The sequence below is a fragment of the Centropristis striata genome, chromosome 18 (genome assembly GCF_030273125.1).
Source record: "Centropristis striata isolate RG_2023a ecotype Rhode Island chromosome 18, C.striata_1.0, whole genome shotgun sequence".
NCBI lineage: Eukaryota > Metazoa > Chordata > Actinopteri > Perciformes > Serranidae > Centropristis > Centropristis striata.
In genome coordinates this window covers 16,063,640-16,086,006 of record NC_081534.1, presented here as the reverse complement: position 1 = coordinate 16,086,006, position 22,367 = coordinate 16,063,640, and the positions used below count along the sequence as shown (strand labels likewise).

At 36.8% G+C, this 22,367-nt stretch overlaps 2 protein-coding genes across 4 annotated transcripts; both read left to right on the top strand.

Moving 5' to 3' along the window:
- Positions 1-84: 84 nt before the first annotated feature.
- On the top strand, positions 85-13,761 carry cmtr1 (cap methyltransferase 1). 3 transcript variants are annotated; one of them, XM_059357015.1, is made up of 24 exons: positions 85-284; positions 1,581-1,688; positions 2,521-2,672; positions 2,786-2,944; positions 3,118-3,210; positions 3,469-3,540; positions 3,821-3,915; positions 4,689-4,761; positions 4,848-5,046; positions 5,134-5,252; positions 5,354-5,450; positions 6,423-6,555; positions 7,723-7,902; positions 7,988-8,044; positions 8,133-8,190; positions 8,291-8,359; positions 9,611-9,742; positions 10,125-10,250; positions 10,594-10,685; positions 10,817-10,885; positions 11,772-11,819; positions 11,926-12,038; positions 12,236-12,344; positions 12,499-13,761. In XM_059357015.1, exons 2-24 carry the CDS (start codon positions 1,586-1,588, stop codon positions 12,632-12,634), a joined length of 2,484 nt encoding a protein of 827 aa, XP_059212998.1. In that variant the 5' UTR covers positions 85-284; positions 1,581-1,585; the 3' UTR covers positions 12,635-13,761. The 3 variants fall into 3 exon arrangements, with proteins under 3 accessions (XP_059212998.1, XP_059212996.1, XP_059212999.1); XM_059357013.1 differs by having other exon boundaries at positions 85-508; XM_059357016.1 differs by lacking the exons at positions 11,772-11,819; positions 11,926-12,038; positions 12,236-12,344; positions 12,499-13,761 and adding an exon at positions 11,540-11,755 and having other exon boundaries at positions 85-508.
- Positions 13,762-15,853: 2,092 nt separating this feature from the next.
- Positions 15,854-20,586, top strand: hebp2 (heme binding protein 2). The gene is made up of 5 exons (XM_059357158.1): positions 15,854-15,935; positions 16,215-16,318; positions 17,628-17,763; positions 19,578-19,758; positions 19,850-20,586. Exons 2-5 carry the CDS (start codon positions 16,244-16,246, stop codon positions 20,031-20,033), a joined length of 576 nt encoding a protein of 191 aa, XP_059213141.1. The 5' UTR covers positions 15,854-15,935; positions 16,215-16,243; the 3' UTR covers positions 20,034-20,586.
- The last annotated feature ends 1,781 nt before the right edge of the window (positions 20,587-22,367 follow it).

Below are 22,367 nucleotides of genomic sequence, written 5' to 3'. Positions count from 1 at the left end.
TACAAATAAACCAAACAAATGCAACAATAACAAAAGCACTCAGGCACTTGTACAGACAGTCGCTACATCCCGCGCGTCATTACCGCGTACCGTCAGCAAAGGAAGGACCCCTGAACTCTGTAGAAACAGAACGCGGGCTAATGTAAACTTCAAAAAAACAGAGTTTCTATAACAAAGTCTCCATGCAAATAAAAGTCAAACTGGGGGAGCTTGAAACACATGCGGAATTAACGTTTTGTCGCTGCCGTGTCGCCACAGAAGAGTGAAGTTTTTCTTCTGAGCTGGTAAAAACTAGCTGGCTAATTTTAGCTTAGCTAACAGCTAAAGCTGCTACAGCTGCGCAGTTTCGTTTCACAGAAAACACCGAAACACCCTCACTGACACTAACCAGACGAGTCTGTTCACTTTAGCTGTGTTTAGCTGCTGCAATATATCGTGGAAAGTGGTATGGGCCGACTTAACCAAACTTTGATAGCCGACTGCTGCTAACTGCAACATAACCACAGAGGTAACTGCTCATATTTGCAGGAAATTTATTTTTAGATGGTGGCATAATTGTCAAGTTCTCGCAACGTGCATGATCAAGACATCGCTTTTGTTATTTGTTGCATTGAATCGACACAGTTTACACCTTTAGCAAATGTAATTTTAGCACACGGAAGTCGCTAAATGTCGCAAGATAACTAAACGAGATATTTATATGATCTTTAATGTGAAGACTTGTTGACAATAAACATTTTTGATTCTACAGAAATGCAGTCACCTAATATCTAAGCATAAATATTTTGGAATGGGCAAGCATGGGCATTTCTAACTTTCCTCAAATTCCCTTTTTTTGCCCTAGAAAGTGAAGTAAACAGTGCAGATAAAATGACAACACTACAAATGGCCTTGTTGCAGCTACCTGCAACACACTTTAATATTTACTTTTAACCATGCTTACTATTTAGTTTACTGCTTTGTATATTTTGCTAATTTTGCAGTATTTTTATATGGTATTTTCTTTATTTAACTGACTAATTTATCGTGCCTGCATTGTACACTTTCTAGCAGTTTGACACAATATACATACAAGTATGTATATGTTTAGTTCAGAGCAGAATATTGGATCCACAGTACTAGTGGACAATGTTAAAAGGCTGTCTTTGTATGAATTATTTATATTGAGCATGTGACAAAATATGTAAGTCTGTGAATATGCATTGCTACCCTTGCAAACCTAATGCCAAGTGTCAGAATTTAACAGCTGAAAGTGATGTGTTAAACCGTTACATTTGCAGACTAAAGCTTTACAGATGTTTATCTGTAAAGCTTTAGTCAGCAAATGTTTGGCATATTTACTGAAATAATCATTAATTAAACTGAATGCATGTGGTATCCATTAATCAGTAAATTGACTAATTGTTCAAGCTTCAGCACTTTCTGTAACAAAACTTTGGCTTGCTGCCTTTGTTGTTTTCTTGACATGTACAAGAAGATATATTCTGCTGCTCGGTTTCTTTAACATTTTGTTGAAGTCATCTTAATCCATGGTTGGGTATTCTTTTCACACTCTTCTTGTCCTCTCCGCTCGGTTTCAGCCAGGATGAAGCGAAGAGCTGCTGAAGCAGCGTCAGCTCTGCTGCAGGGGACGAAGAGGCATCGTGAGGACAGCAGCTCAGATGAAGAGTCACAATTATCAAGACATGGTAGATGGATTCATTTTCCTCTTCCAAACAATGCCTTTCATGATTTTAGCTAAAAATCTGATGTTTTGCATGCCAAAGTAAACACAGAAATATTTCTATGCTATTCGATTCTATGCTTTCTATGAATAGATAAATAGATGATGATATTCTTATTAAGTTGTGATTTAGGGTCAATTGATTTAACCTTCTGAAACTCAAGCACTTTGCTCCTGTGACATTTTTACTCACTGTTGCTCACTGGCCTCGTTTTTCATGCCATATATAAGAAGTCCTGCACCTCTATGGAAACAACACAATCATGATTGGCTGTAGGAGGAACTTTAAAATGTCTTTTATAAAGTATAATACAGTTTTAATGATATAAATCATTTTTTTTAAAAAGGTATGTTTCTTTGATAACTTTTTTTTTTTAATTGGAAAAAAGCTTTTCATAGTATTCAGAAGTATCTAGTAGTAGTATCTAGCTATGATTAATAAATTTGCAGATTAAAAAAAAAAAAAAAAAGAAAACCTGCCTTTCAAACACGCCAGTGGGTTGTGGGTTTCAGAGGGTTAAAGTACATCTTTCAAGTAGGTCAGTAGAGATATGATTTGCCATGACAGTTTTTTCAAGTGTAGTCGAAGAACCAGAAGAAGAAGAGGAAGCGACTCTACGGCTGTGGTTTTGTTTCATTTTATAACTCAATTCTGCACAACGTTGCAATACTCAGAAGTGAATTGAGGAGCATGATTTCCTTCTGTAGGTTTATTTATATATTGTTTACTTTGGTGTCTCTGTCTGCTCCTGTTTCTACATGAATTGTTCCTGCCTGTGTGTCCTTGGTTTGTCTAGACTCGAGCCAAAATGATTCCCTCAGTGACCAGGAGGATCACAGACCAGGATTCTCTATGCCCTCCATATCGTCCTTTGATGACCAAGACACTGACCCCTCACAGGCTTCCTCCAACTTCTCCATGTACAACAGTGTGTCACAGAAACTTATGGTAATGAGGCACACACTAACACGAGATATTTAACTGTCTCAGAATCTGGGTTACAGAATTTTGGATTGTCTTTTCTTTACTACCATATGCTCTCCCACCCCCTCCACCTTTAGGCCAAGATGGGTTTCCGTGAAGGTGAAGGTCTGGGGAAGTTTGGTCAGGGACGCAAAGAGATTGTGGAGGCCTCTACCCAGCGGGGGCGAAGAGGTCTTGGTCTCACGCTGCAGGGCTTTCAGGGGGAGCTCAATGTCGACTGGCGTGATGAACCAGAGGTACACACAAGTAAATAATAACCATGAAATGTGTTCAGTGGCTTTTTCTGTAAACTGTCAGTTAATTTTCTTCTTTTTTTCACTCCTGAGAACAATTTTCTTATGTGTACATCATGATGATCTGATGAACTGTTTTCTTCCTTTGTTTTTAATTTTTGTGTTTGTCTGTGCAGCCCAGTGCCTCACAGAAGGTAGACTGGTTCCCAGAATGCACCACAGAGAACCCAGATGCTGATGAGCTGAGGGACTGGATGAAAGTGGGAGATGTAAATACAAAAAATTCAGACATTCACTTGTGACATACCATGACTGAACATTTGCTCTCAGTTTGCGCTAAAAATATTGGGATATATATCTTATATCGATATTCAGCATAAATATATCGAGATATGACTTTTGTTCCATATCTCCCAGCCCTAATATATACATATATATAGATTATAGATTTACTGTACACTGTGTGCACTCAGACACACTCATTCGCCTCATTTTGTTTTCAAAGTTTTATTTTTAACTGCTTACAGAGAAAACTTAGGATTGAGGATGAGACAGAGTTTTGCTCTGAAGATCTCCTGCACACTCTTCTAAGGTGCAAGGTGAGTTGTAATCTATCTTTCATTTTATTCCCTTTTTTATTTTATACGTTAACAGCAGTTGATAAGCAGTTGGCTTGAAGGCATTAACCAAGCTGAAAAAAAAGGTGTTTACTTTATTGATAAGCCATTGATTTCCCTTTTTCATCACTGTATTGTTGTAAAAAGAGGATATCAATGGACCTTTTTTGTGTGAAGTTGCCTCCTACGTTTGATGGACACAAACCATGACACTGTAATATATTCCTGAGTTGTTTAACCACTGTATGTATTTCATGTTCAGACAGTATTTGATAACCTGGAGGGCGAGGAGATGAGGAGAGCAAGGACACGCTCCAACCCGTACGAGACGATCAGAGGAGGTATCTTCCTCAACAGGTCAGTCTTTAGGTAGTTAACAATTTGGATTATATTATAAAAGTAATTTGTGTCTTTTTGAGGATTTATTGAACTTAATTTCTTTTGCACTTATTGAATTCAAAGGTTAATGTCTGCTTTTTAATAACAGCAAATGCAAAACACAGCTTTGTGTGTGTGCATGTTGATCGATACAATGAAAATTCTGTGAAAATAAGTCACACAATTCAAATGAATAAATAGAGTATATGATTAATTCCTGCCTTGTGAAAAAGTTTTGTGACAAGTTGTTACACAAATATCAAGAAATATAGTTGCTTTTTTTTTTAACAAACACTTCTAATTGCTTGTGTTTTATTACCATTTTATTATGAGCAACGTGTTCCCATACCTAGTAGTTAATGCCAGAAAAATAGATTCCAGCTTTTTAATGGATTAACATGAAAAACAGCTGCAACTAAGGATTAATTTCCATTATCGATAACCTGCCAGATTGTGTTCTCGATGAATCAGTTAATTGTTTGGTGTTTTCAAAGTCCAAGGTGATGATATTTTAACTTGTCCTGTTTTTTTCAGTCTAAATCCAAATATATTCAGTTTAATATGACAGAAACAGCCACAACTTTTGCTTGTAAAATTACTGTTAACGAATGTTATAATAATCAATTCAATTATTTTTTTGTCAATCAACTTGACTAGTCAATTAATTGTCGTTGCAGCTGTAAAGAATACTGTTTATCATGCAAACCCTTCAAAGACAGTGACAGGTTGTATTTTGTTCTTTCTGTATTTAGAGCAGCTATGAAAATGTCCAACATCGACCACTGCTTCGACCAAATGTTCACCAACCCAAAGGACTCACAAGGGGTAAGTTGTTGAAAGTAACAGCTGAAATGTGTTACACTGAACATTTGTTCACACAGATGGTGAGACAAACCTCTCTCATTATGTAGAAACCTCTGACAAAGGACCGCGAGGGCGAGCTTCTGTACTTCGGGGACGTCTGCGCGGGGCCCGGAGGCTTCTCGGAGTACATACTGTGGAAGAGGCGCTGGCACGCCAAGGGCTTCGGCATGACACTGAAGGGACCCTGTGACTTCAAACTGGAAGACTTCTACGCAGCGCCCAGCGAGCTGTTTGAGCCTTACTACGGTACGCACACATCACGCTCGGGAAGGAAACTGATCACGTCTCAGGTGATTGATGACTCAGTGAAAGCTTGAACTCTGTGTGTCCCAGGTGAGGGAGGGGTGGACGGGGACGGAGACATTACTCGGCCAGAAAACATGACCGCCTTCCGAAACTTTGTCCTGGAGAGTACGGAGAGAAGAGGGCTGCACTTCCTCATGGCAGACGGGGTGAGATTTTTTTTTCACGTCGTTTCCTTTTTTGACAGAAGATAGATGAGGAATTTTGTTGACTGATGAATCACTGTTGATGTGTCGACTGTCTCCGGTAGGGTTTCTCTGTGGAAGGCCAGGAAAACATCCAGGAGATCCTGAGCAAACAGCTGCTGCTCTGTCAGTTCCTCACTGCTCTCTCTACACTCAGGACAGGTGTGTGAACGGATGAGTTAGTCTGCATACCTGTCTAACAACAGATTCTATTTTAAAGATATATAATATAGGTTTTGCGATGAATGCAAACCATTAGATGCTATATCTATGTTTTATTCTAAATCCCCCTTTTTTGTTTCTTGTCTGTTATTTATTCTATGTTCCTAACTATGCTGTTTTGTATTGTTCTCTGTTTGTTAAATGAACAAAATCCAGAACATATAAATGTTGTAAAAAAAAATAAATATATATATATATATATATATATTTATTATGAATTTTTCAGCATTAAAACATCTAAAAATGACAAGATGATGTTACATGATTAAGAGTTGTTTACTAAAAAAATCTCAAATGTTTTCCAACAATTTTAAAACTTATTTAATTGAAGTAACAGTTGAAGTAATAGTCATACATTTACTTTATATGCAGTTTTAAGTGAGGTTTTTATGATACACTGTTTAGATGTTGGTTGTTTTTAGATATATATATATATATATTTTAACTGGATGAAGGAATTTAATCATCGAATGTCTGATATGTCTGTCTTAAGTTATCAGAGAAAAGAAGTTAGCAGCAACTCTGCTTGAAGAATCAGAGAAATATTTTTAATGTGAAACTGCTTTATTCAGTGTTATTACTGGTGTTAATCATCGGGTCCGGTTGTTTTGGAGAGGAACAATTTGTGGAAAATTCGGTTCATGGTAGAAAAACTTTTGAAAGTAAAGCAATGAAAGAATCCTAATAGAGAGAAACTGACTGCAATGGTGGTGAAGACAACACCTCTGATGATCCCACGCTGCTTGACAACATTACCTAACTCTTCTTTTATTGTTTATTAACTCTGGTAGAGAACTCATTGTGTTTCTAAATTTTCTAAAACCTCTGTGAAACTGATGAAAACATTCCTGTTCAGTCTCGATTAACCATCATATTCATGCTATGGTCTTATTGTCTTTTTGTCTTCTCCAGGTGGTCACTTTGTCTGTAAGACCTTTGACCTCTTCACTCCCTTCTGCGTGGGTCTGGTCTACCTGGTCTACCTCTGCTTCGACAGGATCTCTCTCTTCAAACCCGTCACCAGCAGACCTGCCAACTCGGAGAGGTGAGGCTCCGTCTATGTTTAAATATACAGTGTTATCTGATATCTAGCCATTTTCCATGGTTTTCTTGATGATGATTATGGTTATTATCAAGAAAACCATGGAAAATGTCTAGATATCAGCTCTTAAATTAAACTCTTATAAGCTAGTTTTGTTGTTAGCATTATATTTGTCCAAACAGATGTATCTTTTGTTGTACCAGGCATTAAAATTAACAAGAAATTGAAGAAAACATGGGTGGTCTAATCATTTTTTGTCCATGACTGTATGTGCGAGATCTGCCTGTAGTTACTTATGCAGTATTAATGACAGGGTTATTATAATATTTTAAGTGAATATTGATACTAAAGTAAAAACATTGTGTAACATACGTTGACCTCAGGGTTATTGTTTTTTTTAAGCTTTATTGCCTTGACAAATTTTATAAAACAAATCAGAATCATAATATTTTTCCAAAACAAAGCCCAATTAAAAACAAGTCAAAGCCTGAAACAGTTATTAGGTCATGAAAATATTATAATATTTTTTGCGCTGATGGGGGAAACAGTTTTAGCAACATATAACCCTCTATGGATCTCATTTTTATTCACTCATTGTCAGCGGTTAGTACATTTACTCAAGTACTGTACTTAAGTATAATTTTGAGGAACTTGTATTTTAGAGTATTTCCACATTTGTAACTTTATACTTCTACTCCACTACATTTTGAGGCAAATATTGTACTTTTTTAGTCCACTACATTTAGCTGACAGCTTTCGTTACAGTTCAGGTCGAGATTTAACACAAAAACATGTTTTATTTAAAATCATCATCATTTTTTTAAATTAAACTTCATAACATATGTTAAGTAGTTAATATGAGCTTTATCTTTACACAATTACATTTTAATTGTTTAATCTGCTTGCATAAATGCATCAATACAAATAATCTAATAATATATTTGGAATATATAAAACGATCTGAGTGGGTCCATTCTGCATAACAAGTACTTTTACTTTTAACAATACTTTAGTGCATTTTGATGCTGATGCTTTTGTACTTTTACTTAAGTAAGTTTTGAATGCAGAACTTTTACTTGTAGTGGAGTAATTTCACAGTGTGGTATTAGTACTTTTACTTAAGTAAGAGATCTGAATACTTTCTCCACCACTGCTCGTTGTCATCCGCAGGTACATAGTGTGCCGCGGTCTGAAGCCCGGTTCAGACGCCGTCAGGGAGTACATGTTCAGAATCAACCTGAAACTGAACCAGCTGAAGAACTCCGACAGAGACGTAACTGAAGTGGTTCCCCTGAGCATCATCAAGGACGACGCTGACTTCTACCCATTTATGGTCAACTCCAATGAGAGGTAGAGACACGACAGTGACAGCGGCTTTTCATTATTTCATTTCAAACTGTGTGACTGACAGAAGCTGAATTAACTCTCACTGCAGCCTCTGTGTGGTCCAGATCAAGGCCTTGGCTAAGATTCACGCCTATGTCGTAGACCAGTGAGTAACTTTTCACCTTCTCATCTGTGTGTATTTAACTCTGCTGTGGTACGGCTATGTGTGATGGCGTTAATGTTTGTTTCTCTAGGACCCTGTCAGAGCCGCGGCAGGCAGAAATTAGAAAGGAGTGTCTAAAACTTTGGGGGGTGAGTGAAAAAAATGTGATACATGTGAAGTTGGACTAAAATAGAGCTAAGAGAATTAAACTGCATTATTTAACAAACTACACTGTATGTCCATTTGCAGGTGCCAGACAAAGCCAGAGTCACTCCTGCTTCCTCAGACCCCAAGTCCAAATTCTATGAACTGGTTAAGGTCAGTTAATAAGTCTGGGATTAATGAAGAAATACAAGATAATGCTGATAAAACTGTCAGATAATTTCACGCATCGCGAGGGACAATTTGGGCTTTTTTATATTTTCAATCATTTTGCCTGTGTTGATGCTTATGGAGTTTTTTTTGTTTTTCAAAATGTTTTTATTCAATCTCAGCTCATATAATTTGTCTATAATAAACTATGAAGCCAACATATAAACATTCAGACCCATAAGGACAAAAAAATGTTCCATTGAAACCCATTAAAACCACAAGTTTTGATCCCATGACCATTAAAACATACAAGCATGCCCTCTATTAACATCAGACTTTCAATCTAGAGCCATGGCTTTAAATTTGTAGTTTTTACTATCTGCCACTAGACGAAGCCATTTCTAATGTTCATCCAAAGGGGTAAATACATGCTGTTTTCCTGGTTTCCACTGGAGTTATTACATGTTATGGAGCTCTGCAGAGGTATTGCTAATCATAGACATAACCTAGACGGTGAAAATCCCACTATCATTTAGTATGCAATCTGTATATATATATATACATATATATATATATATATATATATATATATATAATTTTTTTTTTTTTTTACATTAACAAAAAGCAACAGAGGCATTTTGTCAACTAACAGGCATTTAAATGGTTAAAATTCTGAAAATTAATGATTATTTGGTAGTTATGATTAAGCCTGATGTTGGTTAAAAATTGAACTTGGTGAAAGTGGAAAATAATAGCAGCTTTTTTATCAGATGCTCGTAAAAAAATAAGAATACATCAAAATCAATGTCGCAGTTGTGACAAATCTGAGCCTGTGAAATGCACTTAATGTGAGCATTAAGTATACAAAAAGTGCTACATTTTTTTGTTTTTATTTTAATTTAAAAAGTGACCTTTTAAAGTTGAAATTGTGAAAGATGGTAAGACGGAAAATGAAAAAATAATAGGAAGTGTAAAATAAAAAAAATATGACAGACTTTCGCTGCAGACATTTTTGTCCTCTAACGACATTCGTGCAACTTTATTGAAGGTTTAAAATGAAATTAAAATAAAAAGTTAAGCATTGTTGTACACTTTAGTAAATCCCAAACAGTATTTCCCGGATTTTGCAAAAATAAAATTTTCTCTCCACATTGATTCCAGCAATGGAAAACACTTTAAAAAAAAGTTTATTCAAAATGTTAAATCTGTCTCCATATCTGTCCTCCCACTCTCTTTTTTACATCTGTTGCACTTCAGAACCCAGATGTGGAGTCGTTCCAGTGTAAACTCACACCTCTGAACTCCACGACTCTCGAGAAGTTGCGTCATATTCTCGACCACAGGTGCATTGTGGGAGGTGGAGAGCAGATCTTCCTTCTGGCACTCGGCGTAAGTCTTCAAAGGCACAACATTTTTTTAAAAATGCAGGTCTTGAACTGCATCTTATTCAATCCTCATCTTGGACCCAAATAATTTAATTAGTATTTTTCTAGATTTTTTTATATATGACAGCTATATTGTTATAACAAACAGAATTGAGACATCCAGGCCAGTATCACCACATTCAGCTATTTACTGTGTTATTGTTCCCTTTCCTTCTGGAAGAGATTAAGGCTGACAGGCCAATCTCTCCCAATGTTTTTATTCTTTTATTCAGAGTGATAGCGATGACCGGAGAGGATTTACTTCTTTTTTTAAAGAGCTTGATAGCCTGTGATTGAACCTGTTTTCATCTCTATCTGTTCTCTCCATTTCCCACTGGCGTGTGTAGAAGTCTCAGATATACACATGGGATGGGAAGATGCCTTTGCGCTGGAGGAAACTGGAGAATTTCAAGCTCGAGCTGCCAAGAGATACACTTCTGAGCGTGGAGATCGTCCAAGAGCTGAAGGGCGAGGTGAGAGGAGGGGCTGGAAACATCACGAAATCTGGGAGCCAGCATCCCAATCACTTAACTCCTGGCTTCAGCTCTGCTAATGATTAAATAATAACTAACAAGTGCTCTCATGAGATGATTTGTACTTTTGTTTTTGGACCGTTTTCTCTCAAAACTCTTAAAGCTCATTTGTCTCTGTAGGAGTTTGTAGTCAATATTATCCATGTCTCCATAACAGTGGTAACAGAAACTCCATTCAGAGAACAGTTGCTTTTAGAAATTAGAAATACAACTGAATAAACTAGTTATTTGCTGCCCATTGTTGTGGTTTTTCATGTATAAATACAGTTTCTTTGGTCCTCAGGGCAAAGCTCAGCGCAGAATCAACGCTGTCCACGTAATGGATGCACTAATACTGAACGGCACTGATGTGAGAGAGCAGCACTTCAACCAACGGTGGGACAAATTTTATGAATTTATACTTATTGATCTTCAAAATTATGACAAAAGTGGATTACTCATGTCTCTGTACAATTTACTTTTCACACCAGTTTTCTATAGTTTACTAAATAATGCCCGTTATCCAGGATCCAGATGGCTGAGAAGTTTGTGAAGGCAGTGGCCAAACCCAGCAGACCGGACATGAACCCTATCAGGTATTCATTTAAATCAGTTAAAGCATTTTGAATGCCGCTTTGTAACTTATTTGCAGGGATTTTATTCTCACTGAAAGAAGAGAGGATAGTTAGAGAGACTTTATGACAGTGTGAGAAGCTGAAAGGTCACACTTACACAATACTAGACACACCGCATCATAAAACATTAGGGAATGTTATGGACATTTAAACACCAGGCTTACAAGTAGCTTAAGCTCAAAGTAATATTTTCTGATCATGTAAACCCCACATGGTCAGCAAGTCCATGTGACATTAAAATCAAATTCAGCATTTCTTAGATGCTGACAAATATTGCATATGAACCATAGACTGTATAAAATATGATATGGACTTGATTTTTTGACATCCCAACTAGTTTAGAGGCCAAAGTGTATCTTTAATAAGATGTGATGCTGAAACTTAAAGCCTTAAGTACAAACACACTGAGAGTGGATAAATTTGTAAGTTGTTTAAATTAGGTGACTGAACTTTTTTTTGCAGAAAACAACATTTAAGACAAAAAATATTCCTCAACGCAAGCCTTGTCATGTAGATATAGGGGATCTATTGGCAGACATGGAATAAAAGAATCATAATTCTGTTTTCCTCAGTGTATAATCACCTGAAACTAATGTTGTGTTTTCTTTAACTTAGCATGTTTCTACAGTAGCCCAGAATGGACAAACCAACCACTGGCTTTAGAGAGAGACTCGTGTGTTTTTACATTACCTTACGGCCACCGTAGGTTCTACTAGGTGAGGTTAGGGCTGTTTGGTTGCTTGCAATCTGCAACCTCGCCACTAGATGCCACTAAAACCCACACACTGAAACATTAAACCATGTCTGGAGAGGATCTTCAATGTAGCGTCTGTCTTTTCCCTAACAGAGTGAAGGAGGTTTACAGACTGGAGGAAATGGAGAAGATCTTTGTCAGGTAAGATAGGAAAAATAATGTTGGACAGTGGGTCCAACATTATTTTAAAAATATCAGGTCTAGTTTTATCAACAAATCGTTAAGGATTTTTCTTTTTCTCATCCAGACTAGAGATGAAGGTGACAAAGAGTTCAGGAGGAGTCCCTCGTCTGTCCTACACGGGCAGAGATGACCGACACTTCCTTCCCACCGGCCTTTACATCGTTAAGACTGTCAGTGGTAGGTATTTGTTTGCGATGAAGTTCATAGATTAGTTATTAGTGTTTAATCAGTGTTTTTGCCTGAACACTGGTAACACTGACTCCCACGACAAGCCTACTGGGTCATAGCCTCAACAGTCCTGTGGGCTAAATACTTAAATAAGTTATGTTTCAATTAAAAATGTGCATAACATCTCCTCCCTCTTCATCCCTCAGAGCCGTGGACGATGGCATACAGCAAAAACTCCAAGATGAAGTTCTTCTTTAATAAAACCACCAAGGACTCCACCTATGAAATGCCACCCAACGCTGCTGCCCCCTTCCAGTATGTAGCATCTTCTTTACCCATAAAGAAAACTATTAATGTCTGATTTAATTAAGTGAGTCAGAAAATGCATGTGAGGAATTATCTGTTAATGAAGTTATTGTGTGTCACAGCAGCCCTGATGATCTTATGTATCCTTTGTGTTCGTCCTCAGTGTTTGCCACTCGGAGCGGCTCTTCTGGGCCTGGGTGGACGGGGTGATAGTCCATGACTCTCAGACGCGCATGGACCCAGAGAAACTGTCCAAAGATGATGTTTTGTCCTTCGTCCACCAGAATCACCAGCCCTGAAATCCTCTCAGAGCACTGGAGCTTCACCAGCTACAACCTGGACAAAGATTGCACTAATTTGTGAAATGATACAGAGCCTTTAGAAAGGGTTATCATACAATGCCTTAATTAATATTTATTTTGACAGTAAAAGAGGGATTCATAAAATGCTGCCAAATCTACCGACACATAGATCATCATGAAAGTTTTCTATTAATCCCTGCTTTTGTTGTCCAGTTAAATATCAATTAATAAACTGTTTTAGAGACGTCGTTAAAGCTCTCTTGTTCCTCTGTATTATGTCGCTTGGGAAATTATCACCAGGCTGTATCTGGAGTCCTGAAGCTCCAGTGATGAATTGTTTGCTGCTATTTCCAGCGGTAACATTTGGACTTTGACATTTGACAAACCACTCTGTCTTTCTGCCTTTTCCACTGCCCTTGGCTTTATGAATCGTAATGAATACGACTCGCCTCATAGGACAACACAGAGACAAAAAGCTGCTGCCGCTGTCTCTCCGTTGGATTGCATGTTCCTGTATATCAAGTTTTTACACTTCCTCGTCCCCACAACGCTTGTGTGTCCTACATCAACGACGAAAGAGATGCATCTGCAATTTGGATACTGCTAGATAGAGCTACAAATGTTAAACTATGCATTCATATCTGCAAACACAGTCTCGCTTGCCTTGCTCTGCACCTCGTCTCCATATAGACCAGCATCTGTTCACCCATTCACACCAACAGGCCTCTTTGTCAAAACTGTAGCTGAAGCCCAAATACAACAGACAAGTTAATGTTCATTGTAAAGGATGTTCTGATTTATCCTTACCATCACTTCCAACCTTCATGTCGGGCACAGATGTAGCAGCTTTTTCTCGTTCATTACTGAGCTGATGATATGTGAGTGTGTGTGTGTGAGTGTGTGTGTGTGTGTGTCAAACTTTTCAAAGACGTCCTGTTAGGTTTTAGGCTGTTTTTACTCTGACTCCTCTTTGTGATTGTGCCTCATATTGCCTGGACTGTGTGTTTCTTAAAAGCCGCAAATGACTTATTTTTTCTTGTAAAGTTAGCTATCAGTCCCTATGATGTAAATAATTATAATGTAGTAAATAAATGGGAGATGCTCTTCCCAGAAATAACTTTGAACTGCCTGGAAGATTTTGATTTTTTTTTGAAAAACTGGCTGGATGAAGCTGTTTGCACACTATATATGGTAACTTAATTATGTTTTACATACAGACCAAGAAACCGACATGTACTCTAACACTTGACTACTTCAAGCCCTGGGTTTTCTGTACACCAGGCATTGCAGTAGTAATTATCTAGGTCACATGCTTCAGATTATTTATCTTCATTTAGTCAGCCTGATCAGAAATCCTCATGGCTGCCAGTGATGCAGAACATCTGGACTAGGCGGTGAGTAATTGTATATTAATCATAGTTATTTTTAATTTAAAAAACCTATAAAATCCTAAAAAAACAACATATCTATCATCCTCATATGCTGATGAAGAAAAAAAAGCATCTAGCAATTTTTGAAAATCATGTTTCCCCCAAGATAAATTGTCCAAGAAAGTTGGTCAATGTGTACTGTTCAGACTTTAGTTTAACAGAAAATGTATTGCTATTCTATGGAATATTAGATTACATAATAATTATATATATAATTATAATTATTTTAACGTGTTTAATATTACACTAAACAAAAAATGTAAATGCAACATTTGGTTTGAAATGATTTTTTTTTTCTATGCACACAAAAGGGTTTTCCCCATATTTTGTGTACACATTTGAAGAGATAATCCATCCACCTGACAGGTGTGACAGGATGATCATTACACAGCTGTGAGTTTTGTTCCAATTGTCCACCAGAGTCATTGCCTCAGGATTTCATGGGTTAATTTTAGGGATTGATTCATATTGCCTAATAAATATATGTTTTAAAGTTGAAGCTTCAGATTTAATAAGCAGCCTCCTAGTTTTATTGGATTTCAGGCTGTTTAGTAACAAGCAGTTTCCAAGCAGACTTCTGGTTTGCTTGGATATCAGACTGTTTTGCAACAAGCACATTTTATTATGAATTTCCACAGTGAAACAGACAGTTTAATTTTTATTAATTTTTAACATAATGTATTTTACTGTACAGTCTATATCCAGGGGCATTTTATTCTGATATTCCACAGTGAAAAGTGTTTTAAGTTTGTGAGAAGATACCTTAGGTCTTAGGTAGAACAACTCCACAGTGAACAGTCTGTGAATATCATGCAATTTATCTTTTTTCCATATTTATCTGGTATTTGGCCCTGGTTGTGTAACACTTTATTCTGAAAACTGAAAACCGCACGTCGACACAACAAATCTATTTGCAATTTGATTATTTCACGTTGTGTGTTCATGTAAAGTTAATTCTTCATCTCCTCTCTACAGGTAAGAGTGTTATATTGAAAAAAGAGAAAGAATAACAGTAAAGTTTTTATCCTTCATGTCAGCTCGCTCTGACCAGTTTCAATGAATTTACCATAAATATTGCAATACGGGCGCACTACATTATATAGGGGCGGCTGGTTTGACTATGGCAGGGATGGGCAACTTAAATGCTAGAGGGGGCCACAATTTACCACAGGGCCACATATAGGACCATGCACTTAACCAGATATGATGAAACTGCAATTTTCAATATGTTTACAGTACAGTAACTTAACATATTTCATGCTCAAATGCATGTATAACAGTATAAATAGGAATAAAAAAGGTTTGAAGCAAATAAAAAATAACCACTTACTGTGATTTCTTTTTTTTTCAGTGTAAGAACAGCAGACCAACATTAATTGCAAGAAGTAAATTTGTAATTACTGCATTTTTAAGAGTTCATGCTCAAATGCATGTAGTTGTACTGAGGACCACTTCAAGTGAGGGTGCGGGCCGTATGCGGCCCCCGGGCCGCCAGTTTCCCATCCCTGGGCTAAGGAGAGCGAATAACGACTCACTTGACCACAGTCACCTGTCGGGTGGATGGATTAACTTGGCAAACGCTCAATAATAAAATTCACGAAAAAAAAAATGTCAATAAACATTTGTAGAAATGTTTGCTTATGTTCAAATAAGTAGTAGATATAAGTAGTAGCATTAAAATATTTTAATAACCTATTTTCCACACGTTACAGACATAGACTGTATAGAAAGTTACAGATCGGGACTTTTATTTTGAAGTTGCACTCGCTCAGCCAATCAGATTTTAGCTTTATGTAACCGGAAGCAATGTTATGAAAACAAACGCGCTGCACGCCCAGACAGTTGTTACCAAACGCGTTCATTTTCAGGTAATTATGTATTTCTTTGGGCATTGTTCAATATTTTGATACTTACAAATTGTAACATTGTGTTTTAATAAAAGCTTAAAGTTAGACGGTGAAGAGTTACATATTATCTGAATTTTAACAGAAAATGTATTTGGATAGTTGTTTTATAAGTGAAGATGCGGTTGAATAGATGACTAGTCTCGTGACATGATATGAAGCGCTATGTATCCGTTCTTTTCTCTAACTAAACGTATTGCAGGTGTTGCAAAAGGTGACTTTTGTCGTTATTTTACCTCAAAGAGACAGTTTTGACCAACCTGACAAGTGTCATGCTGAAAGCTGTGGGACAAGTTCTGTTCTCATCTGGACTGCAGAACCCGAAATACACAGCAGATGAGAAAAAGGTAAATGTTTTCCAGATTGCCTTGTATAAAAGGACAGTAAACCTTTGGCCTGATGATGGTTGTACTATTTGCTATGCTGTCATGTGACAACAGATGTGTTACGGTAGTGCTGGAATTAAGTTAAATCTGCACCTTATGCATGGAATATGCAACAGAAAGACTGGAAACTAACTGACTTAATTTCTCTGTGCACTTTTAAATCCAAAGTGATTGTTATTGAGGCCAATTCCACAATATGCACTTGTTTCTCATAATGCGTTTAAGGTCTGTGTCTTATGTAAATATGTAACTGTATTTTGTGTTTGCTGCCTCTTGGCCAGGGCTCCCATAAAAATGAGGTTCTTAATCTCAATGGGATATTTCCTGGTTAAATAAAGGTTAAATTAATAATAAAAAGTTTAATGCAAGTAGATTCTACGTTCATCTTCATCATCTTAGCATAATAAAAGCATTCTCTTGTAAATATGTTAACATTTCTTCACTGGTTTCACACATTTTTAAAACATTTTTGTTTACACAGCCATCATAGAAAGACCTTTGTTTACCGGTGTCAAACAAAAACACCTATCATCACATCGTGCCTGTTTGCTTGCATAATTTGACCTGTGTAAAAGTCGTTTTGCACAACTCTTCAATCAGCTTTCAGTTATAGACCAGGTCAAATCCTAGTATATGCACAATGCAGGTGCAGAGGGAAACAGGGTTTGTTATTTCTCATAAAAGAAAAGAAAAGAAAAGAAAAGAAAGAAAAGACAGTTCATGCTGCTGGATTTTTTTTTGGCACATACTATAATTATGTATTTAATCATCTAGGCAAAACTCCTGATCACTTTGGGCTGCAACTAATAATCTGCTGATTATTTTTTTCAGTTAATCCTTGGGTCTATAAAACTGTCAGAACAGTGAAGACAATCCATCCCAGTTTCTTAAAGTCCGGAGTGATGTCTTTAAATGTCTTGCTTTGTCAGTTCAAAACCCCAAAATATTCAGGTTAACATAAATATAAACATATAAAACAGACAATGCAGGACATCTCTATAACTGGAGGGCTGAAAACAGCATTTCTGCAACTTTTTTTGTGAAAAATGTAACAATTAATTGATCATGAAAGTAATTGGTGATCATTTTTCTGTTGATTAATAAATCAATTTACTTATTGTTGCAGCTCTACTGATCAGTTCACCGAATGTGGTCCAACATGGACATTTTCCACTAGTATCTTACATTATATTGATTAAATAGTTTATTTAAAAAACACACCAAACAGTTATTCATAATGAGTGCATGTATGTTTTATTTATTTTTGCAGGGAGAAGACTATGAGATTCGTACCTACCACGCCACTAAGTGGGTGAGCACCACTCTGAGTGGGATGCAGTGGGACGCAGCCATGAACTCTGGCTTCCGCCGGCTCTTCAGCTACATTCAAGGAAACAACAACAACAGTGAGTGTCATTTATTCTCTTCCAAAAAATGCCACAGGTGTGGAGACAAGAAAAAAAAACAGGTAGAGTCTAACTTAAGTTTCTTTTGTGATGTAATCCTATATTTTATTGAGACGTTGTCAGTTAGGTGTTAAAATGTTTAAGACTTTTATTTTGTAGTGTTTTACAATAAACTTGATATGAAGCCACAAACTCAAATAATTCTAATCCCACGCAGTCATGTTAGTAATGTTTAAATGTTGCAGAGTGAAGTTATGGATAACTTTGGCGTGAAGACAAAGAGAGTCGATGAATAAATGCAAGAGTCGATGAGAAAGTGCACTTTAGTTCTTGCTCAGCAGTTTGTAACAGTGCCACTGCTTTTGTCTTACTCAGCAGTTTACAGCAGCATTATTTATGAGAATATATATTGTTTGTGCTGTTGAATTCTGAGGTGTACAGTGTAAGGAGAGTGTGATGTGTAAACCTGCTGTTTAATCCCCTACATCTGCCACATAATGTGGTTATAAGTCCACCATCTGTTCAGGTATAGAGTTTTCATCCACCAGCTGGCAGCTGAGGATTTGTTTAGAAAATTTAATATCTGAGCATCTTTACCAAAGCTGATTCAGAAAAATCTCAATTGCACTTTATTTTTTCTTACATATATTTCACTTTTTTTTAATGTTTTACACCCGTCAGATGTGTGTGCCGCATGTGTGTTTCTCTTTTTCTAAAATGTATTATTTAAAACCGCTACAAGCCGTTTTTAACTGGTTATGTAACAATCTTAATTTCATTCTGATGCCTTTATATGACCTACATAACAAACAAGACCATCAGTAAGAAGACTTTTAATATATTTGTGGTATGGCTGATACTGGAGCAGGGTCAGCAAAGAGAAAAAAGAAAAGAATAGACCAAAGAACAAATAAAGCTGAAAGTGACAGTGATAAAGCACACCTGAGTCAACCTTGGTCGCTCTTTCAACAGATGGAGAGAATTGCAGCATTGGAAAGTATTCAGAACTGATCCTGAAAAGGCCCCCTTATTCCTACACAAATGTGCAATATGTCTATTTTATTTACATGGTATTAAAAGTCTAGAAAATGCTTAATTTATTAGAACTGGTATATTTTCAAGGGTAGGAATACTCTTAAATTTGAACAAACTCTTTAAAAGGAAATTGGATTTTAACATAATCTTGTGATACAACACAATCACTCATGTAATCCAAAAATATTTAAATATTTGGAATAAAACAATATGTGTTTATTTATCATTTCCAACCAGAGAAGTCCTCTATTGATCCTTTCCTTTTTAAAATTTAGGAAGCATTAAATAACCATCATCAACAGCTGCTAGTAAAATAAAGTGTTAATAAACATTGATTTCTTTGGTTAAAAATTAATTATGTAAACTTAATATTTCATGATCGCCTTAATAGTGAAAAAAATAGATGTGATGATTAAAGCTTTAAAAGTCTGGAAATGCTTGGTTTAGATCCCTTTAAAAATGCTTGTAAAATGTATCAGTTTCTACATTTACAAAGCTGTATAAACGCTGTTTTAAGAAATACATTTTGAGACATTGATTTATATCAATATATGACTTTATGTCATATTACTTTATAGATACATACCTCACGTCATTACCTATACATCCTGCTTTATTCTAAAAAGAAAAACAACTTAACTTAACTCACTTCCAGAATAACAGCTGTGGTGCTCATGGAAACAATACCACTTTTGTCCACAGGGGTCGCCAAAATCAACACAAAATGAAAGTTTCGTCTTGTTGCTTTAAAATGTCTTATTTACTTCTTTGTTCCTCAGAGGTGAAAGTGGAAATGACGGCTCCTGTGACCTGCCGCGTGGACCCCGGAGCCGGTCCCGCATGTGAATCTCAGTTCACTGTGTCCTTCTTCATCCCAGAGGAGCATCAGGAGACTCCACCAGAGCCCAGTGACCCCGAGGTGTTTGTGGAGCACAGGAAAGAGTTCACCGCATATGTCAGGTACAGATTGCACACAGAATTGATAAAATGAAGACTTAAAATCCCTGATATGCAGGACTTAATTAAACCCTTCTCTTGTTTGTTCTTCCAGGACATACGGTGGTTTCTCCAAGGAGAATACGAAGCGTGAAGAGCTCGAGAAACTTATGGAGAGCCTGAAGAGGGACGGAGTCCAATATGTCGAGAATCCGTACTACGCAGCCGGGTACGACAGTCCCTTCAAACTGACCAACCGCAGAAACGAAGTCTGGGTCCTCAAACAAGAACAGGAGTAGGAAGGTTAAAGGTCATGCAACTCAATTACATAATCATTTGATAACACTGCACTCATGTCCAAAAGGGAAATAAATATTGTAATTATATAAGAATGATAAACAAACTGGAAGTTTTAAAGGTCATACTGACGACTTACATTTTTATTTAACATTTTTACCATACCTTACTGTTTTGATTTGTTTGACTAAAGGTAACTGAATTATAGACTCACTGAAAGTCAAACAGATGTTTCAAACAGATCATAAATAAATAAACCGCCAGAAAAAGCTGTTTGGCAGTATGTCCAGCAGGTGGAGCTAAGTAGTCAGGAAACATTTCTTTCATCCGGTGCATCTTGTCAGGACAAAAACCAAAAGTGCCTCTGCATTTTTTTAAATGAATGACTTGTTGAAAATACATAATTTGTTGATTGCTCAAGAAACCTTGACATTTAAATAATGTGGTAACATCTGTGAAGTTGTTTTCACCTAAACTTTAATGTTAAAAGACTGTGTACAGGACATCCAATAAAGGATAGATTCACATGCTGTTAGCATTGTCTTAAAACAATAATTGTTCACTATAGTTTTCCCTTCTGCATGTGCTGGCTGCAAAGAGATGCTTGATGATGGGGGACAGAATCTGTAGTCCTAAATCTGAGTACAAATGCACTCCAAGTTGAGCATAAACCAACACAAGGCTTCAACAATGTATAGATTTATACAAAAATTATACTAATGACAGACTAGAAGTGTGTGGTTGGGTCTATTTCTGCAGATAGTCTGCCCTCTGCCTGTATTTTCTCTTTTTATTTGATATTTGCTGCATTTAGGGCGTTTCTGAGTGTCAGTCTTTGGGCACGAAGCTACAAAAATGGCAGACACAGCGCCAAAACAATAGAGATATATCGAGGCAGAACGCCATGCGTACAAAGCTAATTCCTAATTTAAGGTTTGCTTTCACTTTCAAATTCGAATGTTGTGTTTTAGTAAGAAACACATATTCAAAATATGATCATACCCGGGTAGGCCTCATAAACAGTTTATCATTCATGTACATTTACACATGACAGACTGTTTGTTTGTCTTATTCTGGTTATGAGCCTATTCAGGAAATGTTATTCACATAAGAACAGAGAAATTGGGTTATTCATATTCCCCATATACACTATAAATAATGGCAAACTGGTTGGATATCACTGCATTTTATTAACACAGGTGCTGTGATGTTAACAACCACAAACTGGAGATGAGAGCTACACTACACTGTAGATTTACTACCACTATTAATAATTTCTTCTCTGCTCAGATCGGCAAAACCTTACTGCTCTGAGTGCATCCACCATCACGCTTTCTCTTTCACACACACACACACACACACACACACACACACACACACACACACACACACACACACACACACACACACACACTCAGCTATTCCTGAAAGCAGCTACGCTTCTCTTATAACCTTGTCCTCCACACTGATGCCAGCATGTCACTGTCACTACACAGTAGACAGTTTCTTTCATTGTCCAAAGACAAAACTTCTATTCTTCTATTCTTCATTGCTCCAGAAGTGAGACGCTTTAGCTGCGGCTTTTTATTTGTATTTCTGTGATGTCACTTAACTGAAGTCGGCCTCAGTAGATAACTGGAATAAAGTGTTTACATGCAACAGTATCCCGGTTCCTTTTTTGACATTAGAGTCACCTCAGAGAGAGATCTCTTTGCAGCCAGTTCGGACAGGAAGAATGATTACAGCAACCAAAAACGCTTTCAGTGTACAGATGGCCATGCTAGTGTTGTGTTAAGATTAAAAAATAAATGTGAACCTATCCTTTAACTTTGTAGGTCAGCGACAAACTTTGACAGCAGGTTTTTTTCCCCTTCTGTCAGTCGGTGTTCCTGCTGTGAAGGTGACTCTGTCCGCCTGTCTGACAAAATGTTGGTGAATCTCAGTTTATCTGATCTTAAACCTCACTTACTGTCACCGCTATCACACCAGTTATGATGAGTCATTGTAAATCTGGACCAGTCACACCTGACTCACTCAAAAAAAACAAACCCTGATGAAATAATGGTTGTAGCTACTTGCCTGTTTGTTTTAAGCTATTAGCAAAAAAGGGATTCTTACAAGCTAACAAAACATGTTTTTTTAAATCCTTTTATACATTAAATCATATTTGTAGCTCATGATGTTGGAATTGTGTGTGTTAATTGTGCATTAATATATAAATCATGTGGCGATATTACTTCCCTGCAAACGATGTTGAAGAATGTAAAATGTATGACCTCATCAATAATAAATATGACTCGGCATCAAATGATTCAGATAATTTATTACCTCCATCC

Bases quoted from the DNA above. Each gene is read 5' to 3' on its own strand.
- cmtr1 (XM_059357015.1), top strand. From the start codon at position 1,586: ATGAAGCGAAGAGCTGCTGAAGCAGCGTCAGCTCTGCTGCAGGGGACG. The intron at 5,047-5,133 runs GTACGCACACAT...TGTGTGTCCCAG, and splicing joins GCTGTTTGAGCCTTACTACG to GTGAGGGAGGGGTGGACGGG. The intron at 10,886-11,771 runs GTATTCATTTAA...TTTCCCTAACAG, and splicing joins CCGGACATGAACCCTATCAG to AGTGAAGGAGGTTTACAGAC.
- hebp2 (XM_059357158.1), top strand. From the start codon at position 16,244: ATGCTGAAAGCTGTGGGACAAGTTCTGTTCTCATCTGGACTGCAGAAC. The intron at 16,319-17,627 runs GTAAATGTTTTC...TTATTTTTGCAG, and splicing joins ACACAGCAGATGAGAAAAAG to GGAGAAGACTATGAGATTCG. The intron at 17,764-19,577 runs GTGAGTGTCATT...TTTGTTCCTCAG, and splicing joins TCAAGGAAACAACAACAACA to AGGTGAAAGTGGAAATGACG.